Below are 20,843 nucleotides of genomic sequence, written 5' to 3'. Positions count from 1 at the left end.
AAGGAATCAAGAAAGGGAAAGAGGAACAAGAGAGAAAAATAAATATAAATATAATCAAGGTGCACAAATTCATGAATTAAAGCATCATTACAAAATATATTATATGTTACAATGCAGGCATGCTTTTTAAAAGTACAATGCAAAATAAGCTTTAAATCTTTGTCCTTTGTAATCTGTATTGTTTTCCTACCATTAAGTGTTGAGTTGCTTGCTTGTCCACTGGCTTTATTTCTCCCACCTGTGGCTTGCCGTTTGACACCCCCGCCTTTCAAGGAGCAATTGGGTTTAATTATGACAATGTCGAATTCTAGTTGTTACTGTGGTTGAGAAACAGAACCTAAACAACCATATGTGGCCAGTGGATTCTGTATATATGACTGCACAGTATAGTAATGCCTAAACATACTTTGAGTAAACACATTTTAAGAACATGTTGATCCCCAAAGGTTTGGAAATTCATAAATCTGGTCCTTCACCATGGATAGTCTGAGACACCCTGAGGTATCACAGCGTGAGCAGAAGCCCTGTCTGCCTGGCAGGCATATTTTTCATTCCAAATTCATAAAGTGGCATTCGAAACAAGGAAGTGACGATTGGTTCAGAAGTTGAGGACTCTTCTGGACTGGGTGGTTGTGGTCAAGGAAGCATGTTGGAAATGGTGACCTCTGAGCTGGGGTAGAGGGAGAACAAGTAAGTCACAGAATCGCAAAGTATGTTCAGCATAGGAAAGGGTGTGGCGTTCTGGAAACAGAAGAAGACTAACGTGGTCAGGTGTTGAGCGTAGAGTGGAAGGGTGGTGAGGAATGAACTGGAGGCAAAGGAAAGAGCCAGGCTTGCTTGGCCACACAGACCACGTATCTTCTTTTCCTCTCCCACACCATAGAGAAGAGTTGGCACACCACCGCAGGCCGTAGGTGGCTGCCGTGGTGGGAGTCTGAAGTGTGAACCATAGACCCATAGGGTTGGAGCCTAGGTGGTGGCACTATCATAGGGGGTCATGTGTCCTGGCTGACTGGAAGGGGTATGTTAATTCCACCAGTCGAGAATAAGACCACTACCACAGTTTAAAGCCAAATCTGAAGCCAGCTTTAATTAAATACTGGCCAGGCGGATGGGCTCTGGCTAGGTCCATACCCAGGTTCCCAGGAAATGGTCCAGAATCATAGTCGGCAGAGGCTTAAGAAGGAAAACCCATAATTCATTGTGTTTCCCACCAGGTCCAATCAGGGGCAAATATACATCCTGACATTACCTCCAGCCTGTGAACCTCCCACCCCACATGAGATTATGCACATCCGGTGTAGATAGGTCAAACAAACTTGTTTAGGGGAGCGAAAGCGTGTGGCTTGTTATCCCTCATAAACAATAGCATCCAGCATTTCAGGAACTATCGTCCTTGGACAAGGGGCTTGCAGATCAGGGGCATTTTTGTTTAGTGGATCTCTTAGGTATAGTAATTGAAACTTACAATGTAGCTTTGGCTCTCACAGGCGGGTCATTCGGAAGTGGCGGTTACTTTCTAGGCTGGCCGTGTTTCCAGTCCCGGCCTCTGTGCTCCCTGATCTGACACAGTGTAACAAGTTATTTTCTCACACTTCCTCCACACTGCGTTCAGCCGAGCATGCCCGATTCTCTCTGTGGTTCTTGTCATGGTGAAACCCGCAGCCAAAATAAATCTTCCCTCCTTTAAATTGCTGTTGCCAAGTGCTTTGTCACAGTGACAGGAAAAGTAGCCAATCGGCTGTGAGTATCTGCTTGCCAGGGGAGGGGCTAGCCTGTAAGGAATGCCACAGAACTTGCAGAGTGATAAAAATACGCTGTGTCTTGCAGTGGGACATTACGCCCTCACTCAAAATGCACGGAAAATACAATTTTTAAAAATATCCAACGTTTTTGGAGCCCAGAAAGGTGAAAGAATGATGGTAACCATGAATTCTCGTGGGAAATTATAAAATGCAGAGTTCCAAAAAGTTGTGCAGTCTGCCCAAGCCATACTTATGTAACAGACTCAAGCCATGTCCCCTCCAATCTACCTGCCGGCCCTTCTTCAGAACGAGCCCAAAGCAGCCCCCTTATAAGACGAAAATGTCTATAACTATTACGTTGGCTTGTGTAACAATACATGTCATCACGGGAAATGTAGGAATTTGGGGAGATTTTAATTTTAATTTAAAAGTCCTTCTCTGTGTTCATTTCTTGAAGCTGCTTAACAAAATTATCACAAGCTTAGTGGCTTCCAGCAACAACAAAAACTGATCATTTCACAGTCTAGGAAGCAAGAGTTCAGAGTCAAGATGTTGGCAGAGTCCAGATCCTTCTTTAGGAGGAGACAGAGGATTCCTACCTTCTTCCTCCTCTTTCCTCAGAATTGTCAACTTGTCTTGGTGGCTACAAGTGACACTTGACTGGAGGCTGTGTTGCCCCATAATCTCCCCCCTTGTCCCTGAGTGCCCTTTGAACGATACAAATCACTGAGGCTGATTTCAAATAGAGCTCCTTCATTATAGCTGCTAAGGCTCCTCCTGTCAACAAGATCATATTCATGGGTTCTCAGGAGTAGAACATGGATATTCATCTTTTCATGCACCGTTCTACAGACCACTGAGCCCTAGACCCACTCCGTGCAACAGCCTGGAAACTCTCCAGGCAATGCAATGGATGGGGGAATCAGCAGGCTGACCTTGGCTGTTGTACTCCTGGGGTCACCATCCTCCACCATCTAGTTCAGCTGTCACTGTGTTTGGGCAAAGTTGCTCCAGTAATCTACTGGTTAAAACCAATTCCTGTGGCTCCAGCATGGCCAAGAGCAGCCGCTGCATCCACAAAGGGAACTCATTTAAATGCTGCACCTTCCCCATCTTGCTCAATCTGCATGTTCAGTGTCTCTAGAAATGGCTGGAGCACAGCACTCTTGCTGCAGTGGTGAAGGACTGCATGACCAAACAGATGCAAGGGAGAGTCTAAACCTTTCATTGTTCTCTTGCTGGGGGTTGAGTAGTAGCAATGTCTGCCAGCTCAATGGACTTAGGCTGCCCCTCCCTGGTATCTGCTACTCTAATTAACAGTTTCCCTCCTTGTGCTGATTAATTTGATTGCCAACTTGATAGGATCTAGATCCGAGGTGCCTAGGATACAAATTGCAGGGCATATCTATTAGGGAGTTTCTGCGCTGGGTTAAGTAAGGTAGGAAGACGCACCAACTGTGATTGGCTGAGATAACAGACTGCATACAGAAGCCATCTGACCACCCTTCTCTGCTCCCTGCAGATTCAGTGGGGCGAGCAGCCTCAAACCCCTGCCAACATGGTGGGCTGCACTCTCAAAGTGTGAGCCAAACAAACCCTCCCTTCTTAAGTTGCTTTTGTCCAGGGCAACAAGAAAAATAATAAGTAGACTCCCCCAATGAGTTCTCAGCCCCCTTGGGTGTGGCACATCCTTAATTTAAGAGATTGGTGCTGGGGAACTTAGGAGATATATTTGAGGACTGGGGGTTATTAAGCACATGTCTTGATGTATTTTTAAATTTTAATTGTATTTCTCTGTGTGTGTGTGTGTTATGTGTCTGTGTGGGTGCGCACGTTTGCACATCGATGTGGGAGCCTGAGTTATTGATGCAGGGTGTTTTCCTTACTAGCTCACCACTATATAACTGAGGCATCGTCTCTCACATGAAACCAGAGTTCACCGACTGTCTAGCCACTACCTTTCCAGCACTGAGATTATAGTCAGGCCGCCGCATCTCCCTACCATTTATGTAGCTGCTGAGGACCTGAACTCTAAAAACGCTAAAGCAAGAACTTGATCCAATATCTTTCCTGCTTCTGCTTGTGTTTTTAGGTCAAAGGATACAGAGTATTTTGAAGGAAGGAGACCATATGGGGAAGGAGAGTGATTAATAGCATTGCTGAGTACTCACTAGTACTGCTGAGTGATTCATGGTGTTAGTGATTAAGTCCTAGTTTTAAATGGCTGTAATATTATTAGTGAGTGAGAGAGAGATTGTCACTGGGACCTGAGACCCTTCAATTTTATTTTATTTTTCAAAGATTTATTTTATGATGTATACACCATTCTGCCTGCATATATGCCCACCGCCAGGAGAGGGCGCCATTTCTCATTACAGATGGTTGTGGGCCACCATATGGTTGCTGGGAATTGAACTCAGGACCTCTGGAAGAGCAGCCAGTGCTCTTAACCACTGAGCCATCTCTCCAGCCCCCTTCAATTTTATTTTTGTGGAAAATAAATAATAGGCACCTAGGTAACATGAGGCAAAAGATAAGAAAGGAATTTGCCTACAGAGGAACATAGATTAGATTGCTACAGCCGGGTGGTGGTGGCACACGCCTTTAATCCCAGCACTTGGAAGGCACTCAGATCTCTGTGAGTTTGAGGCCAGCCTGGTCTACAAGAGCTAGTTCCAGAGAAACCTTGTCTCAAAAAACAAACAAACAAAACCATTAGATTGCTGTGTCCAAACAATTGTAAAGGCTCTGCATTTGTGTCTGGAGCTTTGTATCTGTGCATGCGTGTGTGTGTGTGTGTGTGTTCAGTGACAGAGCTCTTATTTAAAATATGAAGCCTGGGTTCAGTCCCCAGTACCACACAATAACTTATTAATATAGCTAAGTGCAAAGAAAAATTACTCCTGTATTTATTTCCAAATTCAAATATCTGTTAATTAAAAAGGGAAAAAAAAAGGTTTGTCATTATCACTGACAAGTAAAACACCAGGTGATGCCACTTACAATCCCAACAGTCGGGGGATAGATAAGAGAGTCCTGGGCTTACTTCCAGTCAGCTTAGTCGTGTGGACCGGGCCCACATTTCAGGGAGAGGCTGTATCTAGAAAAACAATGGTGGTCCTGAAGAGAGATCCTCTGGTCTATACACACACATATGCACACATGCACACGTACAGAGAGAGAGAGAGAGAGAGAGAGAGAGAGAGAGAGAGAGAGAGGAGAGAGAGAGAGATACAAAGCCCCAGAAACAAATAAAATGCATTGATTTTATAAAAGCACAAAGAGATGAGCCGTAGAGATAGAAGCTTTCACTTAGCAGTAAATAGAGCCATCCGCTGCAAATGAGATCAAGATTTCCCCCTTAGGCTTTTGAGCCTAAAAGATGAATTTACTACCATTTTCTCCGCTCCTTCTCAGAGGTGTACATTTGGTGACCTGTCCGGGTTCATGCATGATGCAGTAACACCCACCCTTGTGACCGCAGACTGTTTTGATTTAGCCAGCGCAGACACTTGAGCCTTGACAAGCAAATACCACTCCCCTCCCGCAAGTCTCCCTGTCAGGAGGAGACCACTGCAGGCAGCCTGAAGAAAAACAGCGCCCATGCGTAATTGCTCAGCAGGGCACGTGCCCTGCAGCCTCCTGCTCCAATATTTACATCCTATTCCATTGAGATGGCCCCTCTCTCTTCTCACGTGACCCAAATGCAGTTCTCACTCCGCCAAGAACAGACAGCCCAAACGCAGTTCTGTGCTAGCAGCTCTGCACATGCTCCGTCTGGCTCCTCACTTCACTCATTGAGGTTTCTATTGGTTTAAAGCAACCTTCCGGCCGCTGAAGCTCTAAGACCTGCAGCATTTCCCTGGCCACGATCCAAGGTACGCACCCCCACGAAGACTGTTTCATTTTAGGATTTGGACTGTTCTGTCTGTTTTGGGGGAGGGGTGTGTAATACTCACACATGAGTATAGCTGGTGATGGGGCTCAGAGAGTAACTCTTCCTCCCCCACAGTTTTTAGAAGAGGACTATTTTACCTCTCTTCAACGCTGGCCTTGAAGGCAACCTGCAGATCTAATGCTCACTTAATTCTCCAACAGGAGCCTCGGCCAACAATACTGAAGCGGACTGGCGTGTTGGCTGCAGTGTGTGAGCTGGTGTTTTCTCTTCTCCGGAGCCCTGGATGGTTTTTGTTGTTCTTATGGTAAACGATGAGACAGGCTACCATGGATTTCAGCCCCTCAGCTGTGTTCGATCAGCAAAAAGGTAGAACGATGCTTTACTACGTCCTTCAATGCTGAGTATAACAGAGGGATTTCCAGTTGTAAGGAAAGGGGTGTGTGTGTGTGTGTGTGTGTGTGTGTGTGTACGAACCTGTTAAGAATGCTCCTCTAACTTGATAAGCTTTTAAGAGAGACAAGTGTATGGGCTTTCTGACTTGCTGACGTATTCCTAGCCCCTGGGTTTAAGGCATAGCAGCTAATTTAGAGATTGCCATCTTGATGCCATGTCTTAAAGTGTATTAGAGAAAGTGATATCAGAATATATCCCATGCCTCTTTCAGTCTGTAAACCCCATCTTTTACCACTACAGTCCTCACGAGCCACTGCGGATTCCCCTCCAGGAGAGACACGACCCACAGACAGGGCATGCTGACACAGTAGCTCAATCAAGACTGTGCCTTGACTTAACAGCATATTATTTAATTGCAACGATAGAGTATGTTTTTTTTCTTACCCTTCATTTGAATAAAGGAGGTCATCTTCCACAGGAGGAGTAGGCTGTGGGATTCATTCACCTTATCATCACCAGACATACAGCCCTTCAGTCTGTATATGTGATTTTGTATATGTTGTGTGCCCCCACGTATGTATTTGACATCTGTGTAATTACACAGGATGGTGGGAGGAGTTTCCACTCTTTACATATTAACAGACATTTCTAGAACCTTTTAATGAAATATCTGGCTGGCATCTGATTCTCTCTTTACACTGAGTTTCTTCAGCACCCCAAGGTCCTCTGATGGTCTCTTTCTTTCAGCTACGGCATGAAATGGTGGCTTGGGGAAGCCTCATTAGGAAAATCCATGTCTTCTTTCTTTTTCCCAAATGTCGCTGCTTCCGGCCAGTGTTACCTCCCCTGGTTCTACATCTGGCTTCACAAGTGAGCGATGTTTGCTCACTGGGGTTCTCAAATAATAACTTAGATTTCTGAGGCATTTAGTGGATAGAGTCTGAAAGAGAGAGGGAAGAGAGAGAGAGAGAGAGAGAGAGAGAACATCCTGATTCACTTTGAGTCTCGAGATAGGCACTGGAGGGAAGGGGCTTCCACTAGTTTCCCCTACCACCCCCTTTCCCCTCCCTGTACCTTGTGTTCTGCTGATGGCCAGAAAACAGTGTTGCTGAGCCACGGAACCACAGAGAAGCACAATGGGCTTATGGGGACGATTTTGAGGGAGCAGGGACTGACTGCAGAAAAACAAGCCCTCCAGAATGAATTCATCTGTTCCAGCGTGGTTCTCTCTCTCGGGAGTGAGCTCAGGTCATACCTAATGCAACGTATTTAATTCTCTGCAATTCCCCTACCCGAGTCCTCCCATAATATTAACCCTTTCCCTGCTATCTCTGTGCATCTCCCTTCTCTCTGAAATTAGTACCTGATGGACACAGAGATGTCTACAATCACAGCTCTGAATGGCAAATCAGTTGAGATTTGCAACCTTGGCATTTTACTTGGGCCTTCATTTCCTCAGCAGGAAAATGATGTTTATGTAGCAGGGTCATTACAAAAATCCAAACTGATGCTTAAAGAAGCAGTTGCCAGATTGCCAAGATGCAGTGATTTTCAAATCACGGCTGCTGCGGCTCTTGCTGGGTTCAGTGCCACCTGATCTCCTCTTGACGTCCAGTTTAAAGGTGCCCATCCTCAGTCAGGGTGCTCAGTGGTTGCTGGGTGACTGATTAGATTGCATTGCACCTTCGTCCAGAACGGCAGGGGGTCACTCAGAGTAAGTTCTGAGAGACAATGAACAGAAAAGATGCCTGTGTATTTCTATCCCCCCACTAATCCTTCCTCTACATTAAACGCATGGGAGAGCATAAGAAGTTTTCAAACCTGAGTAGATTTCAGTATTGTATCATTTAGCAAATGGCGGTAGCATGACCAGAACGTTGAGCGTGAGCACTTCAGCTTAATACCTGATATGGCGGGGAGGGAACATGGGAGCTTGCTCTGTGCAATTTATGCAGAGGCCTGGGATTGCAGTACCTCCAGGAATGGTGTAATTCTTCAGGGGACTTATCAATTTAAAAAAAAAAATGGGCTGAGTGTGGAACTTTAGGGAAGAGTTTACAACGGATCCTAACAACTAGAGAATTGAAATCAATAGTCCCAGGTTCATATGCGTATGTGGACAGAGACATTTCTTCTGGGAGAAACTTAAATATGCTTTGGAAACTTTCTCTAGGAACATGTAGACAAATGTCTATCTCTTTATTATAGACCACCAAGGACTGGGAGAACCAGTGAATTTATTGGGCTTGCTTATAGGGCAAAGATGAGGAGTTTCTTGTGACCCCCAAGCTGCCACAACACCAAAAAAAAAAAAAGATCTCACCCCAACATGAATGATAACTTTATTACTGAAGAGATGGAATCCCCCTCTTACTAAACTATCTACAGTAGATGGAGTCCCCCTCTTACTGAACCATCTACGGTTGGTCTGTATATTCTACCACCTCCCAGGGCCACGTGCAGTTAGGTTAAATTCACATACAAATGGCTAGGATGTGTGGGAGGGAGTAGGCAGAATCTAAGGCAAGACTCCACAGATCCCCTCCAACCCTTCTTCCTGAAGGAATGTTCACAGTCAGCAGGTTACATTTAGAGGGTCTCCTGCAAGGAATCACAGCTGCTCTGATGAAAACGGCAGCAATGACGGTCAGAGGATAATGTCCTACAATGGATATTACACGGTCCACTTGGCCTTGAACTTGGCTGGACAAGAAACAGTCCGGTGGGTTGGGAAGAATTGAAAATGGTGATGCCTGGGCCCCACCTGTGGAGTTTTCAATAAAATGGGTATGGCTATAGCTTGGTCCCCACCCCCAGGATGTTCATCCCTTCGCCCCCCCCAACCTTTCAGGGGGGATAAGTGAGGACAGAGCAGCTCAGGGTAGCTCTTGCAAAAGTCACAATCTGCCAGTTACTAACGAGAGGACCCAGACCTGGGTGCTCTCTTATGCAGGCGACAAAGCAATTGTAAGCTTCCAGTTCACCAAGCTCTCCGGCCTAGCAATGGCTGGAGGTAAGCACAGACCGGAACTCAGCTCATGGCTGTGCAGAGAATGGGGGGCCACATGCAGGGATCTAAGGAGATAAATCTCTATGACTCTATTTATCTACAAAGTCTTGTCTCAAGTCCCCATAGCCTCCTGAGCTAATGGTCCTCCTTTGGCTTCAGTCTCCTCTCCCGTGTGAGTTATATGGTTTTGCCTATCTACAAGGTCTCTGTGGGCTTCAGGGCCAGGTTATGACTGGCCCAGACTCTAGCTTGCCATGTTAACTTTAGAGGGAGAAAGTCTGATTTCTGCCAGACTCCCTGCTCCTGTGTCTTGTGCTTTCTGCTCTCACCATAGCAACAGCTGTGATCCCACGTGCTCCTCCTGGCTGCTTGCCCTCTCCAGGCCCACATGCAAGAGAGGAACGTAGTAAAATGATTTACTACAGAACACGGAGGTTCCTGCTCACTAGAGTCGACTGGCTGTATAACTGACGGGAAATCTACATTTTCACCTCTGTACAAGTACTGTACCTGAAGGAATCCTCAGAGAGAAAACAGGAGGCATAGCCACTCTCCATGGCCTCCTTTGTCCTCGTCAGCCCGGTATTGGTCACAGTGAGGAGGCCAGGTCCTACTACAGTTCTGTTGGGAAATGGATCTGATGAGGCAGGATGGAATGTGTGTGGCTGCCTCTGGACTTCAGGCTCCTCATAGCCTCGGCCCTTTGTAGAAACATTGTTGCAAAGATGAGAGGAATGGCTGGTCTTCTGCTCAGGGTGGTACGGTTAGCTGGTATCCTTGAGCTACTGTAATGAAACACCATCCGCATCCGCGGGCACTTACCAACAACAGACATCTCCTTTCACAGTTCTAGAAGACCCATACGAAATCGAGATGCCAGGATCATACTCCTTCTAGAACTTTCAGGGAAGCATCTTCCCTTGCCTCTTCCAGTTTCAGGCTGTCATGACCTCATAACTTCCACCTCTGCCTTCATCTCTGTCTACCAGGCTATGTGTAAATATCTCCTCCATGTGTGCAGTCCATGGTACGAGTCTCAAACTCTATCTGCTCCAGACAATGCAGGAGAAAGGCCTCATAATCCATGACTTAACCCCAGTGTTTCACATCTAAGGCAGGTGTGTGTGTGTGTGTGTATACATGGGTTTGTGCATGTGTGTGTGCACACCACATAAAGCAATAACCATAGGTTCCAGCAGTTAGGACATGAACATCTCTAGAGCTACATGAAATGAGAACTCTCAGAAAGCAGATGTGCATGGTAGTGCTTTGTCAGCCTGACACAAGCTGGGGTCATCAGATAAAAGGGAACCTCAATTGAGAAAATACCTCCATCAGATTGGCTTATAGTAAGTCTGTGAAGCTAATTTCCTGACTAGTGGTTGCTGTGGGAAGGCCCGGTCCACTGTGGGCAGTGCCATCCCTGGGCAGGTGGCCCTGGGTGGTCTTTCTCCATGGCCTCTGCTTCAGCTCCCATCTCAAAGTTGCCTTGAGTACCTGCTCGGAATTCCCTTCACGATGGACTCTAAGCTGTAAGATGACAAACCCTTCCTCAGGTTGCTTTTGGTTACAGCGCTCGGCCCAATGCTAGAAAATTTAACCAGGACCTAAGGTAAAGTCATAACATGGCATGGTTTTTGATAAAAATCCATTCTTATTTATGGTATATGGAAAGCTGGCATGTAAGAGGTGAGAGGAACATCTCTTCGGTGCCGACTCTGCACAGGCATTGTGTGTGGATAACATGGTGGAGAGCTGATGTCTACTGAGCACCCAACCTCCTGTGCTAAGGACTACACCTAAATCGACTCATGGAATTCTACTATCAGCCTCTTTCTTTTACCAGCAGAATTCAGAAAGCTCATGACCTAACCCACCATTACCACCAGCAGAGCGGAAAAGCTGGGACCACAGCCTAAGTCTATTTCTCTTCAAATTCCTGCTCTTTTTCAGATCAACACACAGATGTGCGGATGGTAAAATTCAGCTTCTCATCTGCAGTGGTAACGCTAAGCAAGGAGGCTTGCATCTTGCTGAAAAAGCAAAAGTTAAATTGCGGGGCCACAGCCAGATAGATGCCTCCAGGGGAAGAACAAGCAAAGTTGAAAGGATCTGAGGAAGAGGGCAAGGGAGAGCAGGAGAAGGGGGCCGGGAAGAGGGGGGTCATTTGGGTTTGGTTGACAGTTTCAGGCGGAAAGACTGAAGTTGAAGTTGGTGTTCTGATCAGCTGTTCTGTTAAAGGAGGGCGCACAGCAAATGGCTACCCACAGGCTTAGAATCGGGGTCTCTGCTGCTCTTGAGCTGATGTTCAGCTTTGTCCTTCTCTGGCTTAACAAAGAACAGAGGGAAAGAGAGATAGAAGAAGAATCTCATTGCCAAAGTTCTGGGCCATTCAAGACCAAGGCTGGTCCTGCTTCTTCTCTGTTCTGCCCCCTTCTTTCCCATTGGTCAGCTCTTGAGACAGGTTAGGAGAGTCTAGTTCACTCCAGAGACAGCCGAGGCTTGTATCTGTTAGTCCCTCAGAAGATCCCACCTCCAGTGACCTGAGCAGTCCTTCCCTTCACCCTTCCCAGGACGAACAGAAGGGAGCATGCGACAGACAGATACTTGCCAAACAACCACCGGTCACACCTTAAGGAGGCATAATTGAGTGCTGGGCACTAGAGGAGTGAGGTCATTGGCAGCATTCTCCACCACAGACAGCTCTGTTATTAGGAGTCTGGGTATCCAGGGACCGAAGAAGCCCCTGCTTGGGTAGCCACATCTCTGGTATCAACTGTATCGCTTCTCACAGCTTCACCAGATCCATTTCAGGAGTCTAAGCCTCAACTCGGGGCAGAGCTGAACTGAATGGCCACACTGAGAGTTGGCCATCTTCTCTGTTCATCAGCCCCACAGCACGGCAGGACAGAGCATCTCTGTGGTTTACCTCCCGCCTGTGGAGTTCCCCACTTGGGGCCACCTAAAAGAGAAGAAAACCACTATATTTCTAGCTGTTATTTTGATGTAACCAACATCTTACCCACCCACAAGAAATGGGCCAAGGTGAGAAGGCAAAGATCTGAGTGCAGAGAGGCTAGGGTTGGTAGGAAAAGTGGCATGTGGTTAGGCTAGCCTACACCGTCTCACAGAAAGACTCCTTCCAGCGGTTATCACACGCTGACTCTGCTCGAAATTCTCTGAAAGTCTGTGGGGCTTTCGGTGCAGTGTCTGCTGATTCCACTGTGTCGTGAACAATCGGCATCTCAGATTTTCCGGTTTGCTTTACAGTCACGAGTGTCTCCCCCCACGATTAACCCTCTGCTGATAGGCGTGTGTGCTCAGGAAGTGTCCTTCATTTGTTTCTGTTTGTGAAAATTGTGGCTAGCATTTGGTCGTTGAAAACTTGTTTTGGGTCATTGCTTATATTGGGGAAGAAGTCACTGCATTCTGTGCAAGAAGCCCTTCCACTTCCAAGTGTGCCCTCGGGACAGTATATGCATGTGACAGGCTAGGGTCTACTCAGTTTTTAGCTATTTAAAAATAATTTCTTGTGACTGGGTAGTAATATACGCACACATGGATATACATAAGGAGGCCAGAAAAAAAATATAGGTGTCCTGCTCTATCTCTATGTGCCGATTTCCCTTGAGACAGGCACTCTTGGTGAAGCCAACACTCACCATTTTGGCTAGGCTGGGTGGCCAGTAAGCCACAGCAATTCTCTGGTATCTGCCCCCCAGACACACACACACACACACACACACACACACACACACACACACTTGACTTTTTACATGAGTTCTGGGGCTCAAACTCTGGTCCTTACAGTCGCACAGCAAGAACTTCTGCTCACTCTGGCATCTCCCCAGCTGCTGAAAACAATTTCCAATTTATGGGAAGAGAAGACCTAAAGTAATATATAGAATATTTGAATAGTTTCCACCCAGGCTTACATGATGTAATATTTTAGCCCATTTTATTATTTGCTCTGTGTGTGTGTGCGTGTGTGTATTTAATCTACTGCCTGCATCCCAGTGTTGTCTACTGATGCAATAATATCTTTTATACTACTATCCCAACTTCAATAAAGAATCCAGGCAAGAGTCACGGACATTCTATTCAGTTGTCACACTGCCTTCTTTTCTTTTCATCTGGTATACCCCTGTAGACTCTCTTCGTCTCTTTTGACAGAGAGTTTTGAAGTTATAGTCTTTTTTTTTGTTAAAAATTGAGTTGCATTTTTGTAGTTTGTATGACTCTTCCTCACATAGTTGTCTCAGAGTAGCGAAAGGAGAGTTGATATAATGCTCACCTATTTTTAGTTTCCAAAGCTAGCCAGGCTAACACAATCCTTTGTAAAAATGAATGTAAAATGTATACTTGCCCAATTAACGAAGAACTAATATAGTATATTAACATCAAGAGCCCTGCAAGAATTCAAGGAGTGAGAAATTCATTTGCATTTGGAAAATGAACCCGAAATTGATCAATAAGTACAATTATCCCACATTAAAGATTCTATAATTTTAAAAACACATTTTTTTAAAGAATTAGATTACTGACAAGGCCTGCTTCGGATGTTCCCTAAGCTGGGAATGGCAGTGCGTGCATGTAATCTCAGCACGAGGGAGACTGAGGCTGGAGGATCCCCAGAAAGTCAAAGCCAGTGAGTTCAAGACAATCCTGGGCAATTTATCAAGATCCTGTCTCAAAAGAAAAACCAAAGCATCACCACCCTTGGCATAGTGAAACGTCCTGTAGTTCCAGCACTCAGAAGGAAGAGGCAGGAGGGTCACTGTGCATTCAGAGTGAGTCTTCACAGTGAGTTCTCAACCAGCCAGAGTTACATAATAAGCAAGGCTCCCTTTTAAAAATTAAGTAATCATTTAACTAATCAACAAATAAATACCCCAAAATAATAAAAAGGGGGGGTGTCTTTTAGAGAGGCATCTTTCCTTTTTCCTGTATGTCAGAGTGCTCCAAACTGATGCTGAACTGTATTCAACAGTAGTGGCAGTCTCCTGGCTCAAAGCCAGGCAGGGACCATAAAAACTCTTCCTCACCAGCAGATGGCAATGTTGTCACATGAAGCCATTAAGGTGTCGTGAAAGCCTGTTCCTTGTAGGTTGCCCCAAGAAGTGATTTCTCTACTGTCCCACAGGACCCGGGATAACTACGTGGAGAGAGAGAGGGATCTGAATTGGGGTACCCTGGGGGGACACACACCTTTACATGATTGTACTGCCCTGTCATAACAGCCCAAGGATGTCTCAGTCACCACTGAGACATTTGTCTTCCCTCTGGATGGTGTTGTTTTAAAAGACAGAGACCCTACACCTTTGTGACCAGGCCTTTGCTGTCTATTTTAGACGCAGAGTGCTTGGATGACTGAATATACTTAAATTCTCCCAAGGCAGTCAGTCCTACCCGAAAGAATAACCTGAGGTCATCTGCGGGTCCCTCTGTAGATGCTCAGAATGAATTCCGAAGCCATGGTGATTCAGTGGGGACTTCAGTCACCCAGGGACCCTCAGAATGGAACAAACTAAAAGAAGTATCTCAAACCAGCTGGTTTAGACTCTGAAAACTGAAATGACCTTTATCTTGGCATGGCCATTCTACTAAAGGGTCACGGCTTAAGTAGCAAAGGTGTTAGCCTGACCTCGAAGCAGTTTCAATGAAATGGACTCAGTAAATAGTACAATTGATGGCTTTCCCTAAGAACACCACAGTGACCTGAGGGCACAGCCATCATTACAACTTTAGAGATGGAAGCTGCATGTATGTCAGATCTGAGGAGCTCGGAGCACTCACGACTTTGTTAAGAGTGAGCTGTATATCTGAAGTCCTCGAGTTAGCTCTAGGCCCTCGGGATTAAATCAACAATTTCTAATATAACCAAAACCCAGTAAGGTGGCCATGTAAAATAAGGAAAGAAGCCAGATCTACAAATTTGGTCTACAGAGTGAGTTCCAGGATAGCCTGGGCTGTTACACAAAGAAAACCTATCTTGAAGGAAAAGAAAGGAACTGGAAGGAAAGGAAGTGAAAGGAAACAAAAGATAATATCAAAAATATTTGCCTATCCTATGTTTTAGATAAAAATTAATCATTTAAAATAGTTGTCTGTTTTGTTTTATCTACCAGAGATTTTATAAAGGTCAGCATTCACTGTAAGCTCACATTTATTAGATTCAGCAGTCAGAAATTACACTATAAAGCCTCTGTGTAGTGTGTAAGCACACAGTGTGTGCACAGTGAAGCCTCTGTGTAGTGTGTAAGCACAAAGTGTGTGCACAGTGAAGCCGCCGTGGAGTGTGTAAGCACACAGGTGTGCACTGTGAAGCCGCCATGGAGTGTGTAATCACACAGTGTGTGCACTGTGAATCCGCCGTGCAGTGTGTAAGCACACAGGTGTGCACTGTGAAGCCTCTGTGCAGTGTGTAAGCACACAGTGTGTGCACTGTGAAGCCTCTGTGTAGTGTGTAAGCACACAGTGTGTGCACTGTGAAGCCTCTGTGTAGTGTGTAAGCACACAGGTGTGCACAGTGAAGCCTCTGTGTAGTGTGTAATCACACAGTGCGTGCACTGTGAAGCCGCTGTGTAGTGTGTAAGCACACAGTGTGTGCACTGTGAAGCCGCCGTGCAGTGTGTAAGCACACAGGTGTGCACTGTGAAGCTGCCGTGCAGTGTGTAAGCACACAGTGTGTGCACTGTGAAGCTGCCGTGCAGTGTGTAAGCACACAGTGTGTGCACTGTGAAGCTGCCGTGCAGTGTGTAAGCACACAGTGTGTGCACTGTGAAGCCGCTGTAGAGTGTGTAAGCACACAGTGTCGTGCGTCTCATCTCGCTGCAGGCTGGAAATAGTTCACAGACAACACCAATATTGCTTCAGCACCATTTTGTTTTCCTTGATTATTACAATTTTTACTTTTATTTTCTTTCTACAGTAACTATGTTGGTGTTAGTCACTTGCTGAGTAAACCAAAGTTCCCTTTGAACAAACCCCAGAAATCAATCATGGCCTCAGGCGTAATTTACCAGGTGGCTTTATCCTTTGCCAATCTTTTCTATCTGTGTGTAAATCAAGAAATATTTTTGACTATCAAGAAATATCAAGAATCCCTATATGTTCTCTAGTATTAGAAGGTCAGAATTTTTTAAAAATACAATTCTTTGGTTTTTAGAATTTTGAATCATCCAGGAATTGTTTCCTTACGTGATGTATTATTGAAGTGTTTGCATAGCTATAACTTTCCCTTACTTGTTGAATGACTGAAGTGTTTGCATAGCTATGACCTTCCCTTTTGTGTTATATTTGTGTTGCATTACTGAAGTTTTTGTGTAGTTCTGACCAAGCCCTCAAAAGCAACTTAAAGGAGGAAAGATTCACTTTGAGTCTGTAGCAGAGGGTTCAGTCCATTGTGAACCGGAAAGCATAGTGAAGCAAGTCAGTCACATCACAGCAATAAGGACGCTTCATAAAGAATCCCAAGGGGCTAGGAAAAAGAGATCCCCAAGGGCCCACCTCCAACATGAATTCCTCAACCTAGACCCTCCTAATGATCTCAGAACCTCCCGAAATAGCACCACTCACTGGATACCAATCCCCTAATACACAGATATTTTGGAGAAGCACATTCTATCCAAAGCGTTAGTAGCGATCATTGTACAAAGCTCTGTCTACCCTTTTAGTAGTAAAACACTAATGTCTAGATTCACTCTGCACAATCTATGCATAAGTCTGTCAGTTTAGGCTTCATACAGAGAGGCAAGAAGCATTCAAACCTTGCTCCCTGGAAGGAAAATAGACATATGATGAATTCATGATGCTAAACAGGTAGATGATAAAAGATAGGCAGATACATACATACATACATAGAAAGATACATAGAGAAAAGAAAGGGATGCATGTTGTCTAATTATATAGAGTTACTAGAAGATATTAAGTGGGTTTGTGACCTTTTGTTAAAAATAAAACCCTTACCCCTACTTTAGATTCCAAAGGAATCCATCAGTCCTTCCTTCGTAACTGTTATTTCTGCAGCATCTTGCTCATTTCTGCAGAAATGCTTTGTGTCAGCTGCAGGGTTAGGCCTAGGGATCTACTCTCACCATGGTTTCCAAGGCCTTCTACACAGCCTCTAGGGAAGTGCCTCCCAGTTCCTAATCACCAGCTGCATAGCATATCCTACACTAAACAATTCTGAAGCTCATTTTAATCAGCTTGTGATCTTCCCTTCCCCTTTCTCTGTGTTTCACTCTGGATTCCTTCTAAGCACTCTTCCTAAATGGTCTTCTGGCCAAGACTGCCTATCTTCAGTAACAGGCTGCTTGTTACCCCTGGATGTGACCTGGAACATTTCTGTCGTGCTCCAATAACCCAGATACCCTTTCCTGTCACTCATTCACTGTTCCTTCTCACTGCTTAGGAGGCACACAACAATTTCATTGTCAAAATGTTTGCAGAAAATCCCTTTGAAAGCAATGCTATTCACAATGGTAACAAAAGAATAAAGTACTTAGGGGCAAACTTAACCTAAAAGGCAAACGATGTGCATACCCAAAACCACAATGAGTTGCTGAAGTAAATTAAAGAAGTTGCCAATAAATGAAAAGGCATTGTGCTTCCTGAGTTAGAAACTCATATTAAGATGTCACTGCTCCCCAAAGAAGTTTGTGGATTCCGTATGATCTCTGTCGAAACTCAATAACATTTTTACAGAAATGGGAAAGTTCATTCTAAAAATTTATGTGGGATCTCAATGGACTCCCAGACATTTCAGACAGTTTTACAGAAGAAAAACAAAATTAGAGGGAGGCCTCACCTTTCCTGATTTTAGAAGTTATTATAAAGCTGCAATAATCAAAAACTGTGGTACTGGCATGAAGGTTGTAGTCATATAGATCAATGGAATCAAACCGAGAGTTCAGAAATGATCCCATACATCTACAGTTAGCTAATTTTTAAGAAAGGTGCTAAGATCACTCAGTAATGGTCTTCAAAATATAGTGCTTGGGAGCTCAGTCCAGTGCTCCAGTGTGGGTCTCTGTCTCTATCTCCATCCATCACCAGATGAAGGTTCTATGATGATATGCAAGGTATTCGTTAGTATTGCTCTAGGATAGGGTCATTTCAGGTTCCCTATCCTCAGCTGCCCAAGGAACTAACTGGGGACCTCAGCTTGGGCACCTGGGAGCCCCTCTAGGGTCAAGTCTCTTGCCCACCCTAAAGTGGCTCCCTTAACTAAGAATTGTGGTTCCATGCTCCCCTGTCCAACCTTCCTTTATCCCAATCCTCCTGTTTCCCCAAGTCCCCCCCTCCTTCCCTTCTACCTTTTCTTTCCCCATCTCCTCTTACCCCCATCCCACCCCACCCCCAAGATCCCAATTTTCTCCCTGGCAATTTTGTCTACTTCCCTTAGCCAAGAGGCCAGTTTGGATGTTCACCTTCCTAGATATAGACAGAGGGGGGAGGACCTAGGACTTACCACAGGGCAGGGAACCCTGACTGCTCTTTGGACTGGAGAGGGAGGGGGAAAGGAGTGGGGGGAGGGGGAGAAGGGTTGGAGGAGGGGGAGGGAAATGGGAGGCTGGGAGGAGGTGGAAACTTGTTTTTTTTATTTTTTTTCTCCTTTTCTCAATAAAAAAAAAATATAGTGCTTGAGAAACTAGATAGTACAGGAAGGAAAGATCTTAGATTCTTACTTTACAGCATATCAAAGACCCAATCATAGTACCTAAAATCATAAAACTCTTAGAAAAAGGCCTAAAGAAAGAACATCTAGCAATGGATTTGGCATTGCTTTTTGGGACATTATGTCAAATGTACAGGCAACAAAAAAATGAAACAGACAAATTGGATTGCAAGATACTATTAACAATGCAGACAGGAAACCCACAGAATACAAGGTGTTTGTGAATCAAGCATCTCAAACAGAAGTTAATATCAATAATAGGGTTCTTCATATAGCTCCACAAAAAAACCCAGCTCCACAAAACACCAGTGAGTAAAGTGAGTAAAGGATATTAATAATTATTCCTCCAAAATTCCTTCAAAAACAGAGGGACAGTCAATGACGCTTGTAAAAGATGTTCAACATTACATTAGGGAAATGTAATTCAAAACCACAACTAAATACCACTTCATACTCCAAAGGATGACTGTTATAAAAATAATGCACTTTCACACACAATACATAAGAGCAATGAGCTGTGGGGAATGAGAACCTGTGGGCAGATATGGAGATATAAAATGATAAAGTTGCCTTGAGAAACATTGTCTTAGTAGGGGGCTTCTATTGCTGTGATAAAATACCATGGCCAAAGGCAACTTGAGGAAAGCATTTATTCTATCCTACAACTCTCAGGTCACAGCCCAACAACCTGTCACTGAGGGAAATCAGGGCAGGAACTGGAAGACAAGAGCTGAAAAGGAGACCATCGAGGAACACAGCTTACTGCTTGGTCCCCAAGGCTTCCTCAGCCTGCTTTCTTATACAGTGCAGGACCACCTGCACAGGAATGACAGGCATTTTCTCAATTGAGAGTCGCTCTTCCCAAATGACTCTAGCTCGGGTCAAGTTGACACAAAACTAAGCAACACAGACAGCATGGTGGATTGTTAAAAACTGAACAGAAGAAAAAGTATAAGCGTGTGATCCAGCAGCTCCGCTTTGGAGCTGAAAGGAGAATGTCAAAGCAGTTTGTGCATGCTGTTCACTGCCGCGTTACTCACGGGAGCCAAGAGAAAGACAAAGGAAAACCAAGTGTCCATCAAGAGATCAGTATATTCGTTCATGTATAGGAAAAAATATCACTCAGCATTCAAAAGAAAGGAAAATGGGATCCATGCTCCTTCATGAATGGGTCTCGCAGACATTCTGCTCAGTGAAATGATCCAATCACAAAGAGGCAAATACTGTTGATTCCACACCTATAAAAAAAAAAAACCCTAGAGTCACATTCACGGACACAGAAAGTGGATTAGTGCTTTCTGGGGGCTGGGTAGGAGACATGGGGGTTACTCTTTAATGGGTACAGAGGTTTTGGAAAACGAAAAGGGCTTGGAGAGGTTGGTCGTAGCGGTTGTGCAATACTTTGAATACCTCAAGGCCACAGAACTGTACAGTTAGAAGTGGTTCAAATGGTGAATTGTATATTGTATAGGCAAACTATCTAGACCACAGTCTTAACCTCATGGGATTGTCTGCAGAGCAAACCAGCCTATTTTCTTGAGCCATTCATGAGACACAAATGAAATCCACTGTCTCTAACTATTCCCAGCCTCCTCTCATCACGTTAACTCACAGGCTAGAGATCTCAGTATGACACTGATCTGTGAAGAACGGAAGGAGCCTGTGACATCCTTCAGTATGGTTATAATCAGTGACCAGCTAGAGTTCCTCCCAGTGCACTCAACATGAATTCCTGTGGAGCTAATATCAATCTGATTCCTTTGCTAGGGTACTCTGCTAAGACTGTCCTTGCTTGGAACTCTCTCACAATCGGAAAAGAAAAGTCAAGCTTGCCCACAAGATGGTACAAAATAACAATCAAATAGAAATAATGTATTGGCAGATGTATGTGTTCTGGTGACACTGTGGGCCTAAGGGGTGGTGATGCAGGTGTTTAGGTGTCGTCAACAGGTCTCCACTCGTTCCTTCACTCATTCGTTCTTGGCCCTATTCTATCTTCAATCTGCTAAGACAGGCTTGCCACCCAGAAGCTCACTGCAAGGTTCCCGATTCGTGGGTGGATAAACAGAGTGAGCAGCGCGCTCAACCATCCAGGCTTGAGTCTGTTTGCTTTTCACA

General features: G+C 44.9%; 1 protein-coding gene across 3 annotated transcripts in view; it reads left to right on the top strand.

Moving 5' to 3' along the window:
- Nucleotides 1-5,932: 5,932 nt before the first annotated feature.
- The window catches only part of Ankrd55 (ankyrin repeat domain 55), an 82,932-nt gene continuing 68,021 nt past the window's right edge, over nt 5,933-20,843 (top strand). For all 3 annotated transcript variants that reach the window (XM_041663188.1, XM_041663187.1, XM_041663190.1), the window contains exon 1: nt 5,933-6,009. In XM_041663188.1, the coding sequence (XP_041519122.1) occupies nt 5,955-6,009 (55 nt within the window). In that variant the 5' untranslated portion in view covers nt 5,933-5,954. The remainder of the gene's footprint in view (nt 6,010-20,843) is intronic.

Source organism: Microtus oregoni, unplaced genomic scaffold (assembly GCF_018167655.1).
Source record: "Microtus oregoni isolate MIOR12 unplaced genomic scaffold, Mior012 000014F_ref0000157, whole genome shotgun sequence".
NCBI classification, from domain to species: domain Eukaryota; kingdom Metazoa; phylum Chordata; class Mammalia; order Rodentia; family Cricetidae; genus Microtus; species Microtus oregoni.
This window is presented reverse-complemented; position numbering and strand designations above follow the sequence as displayed.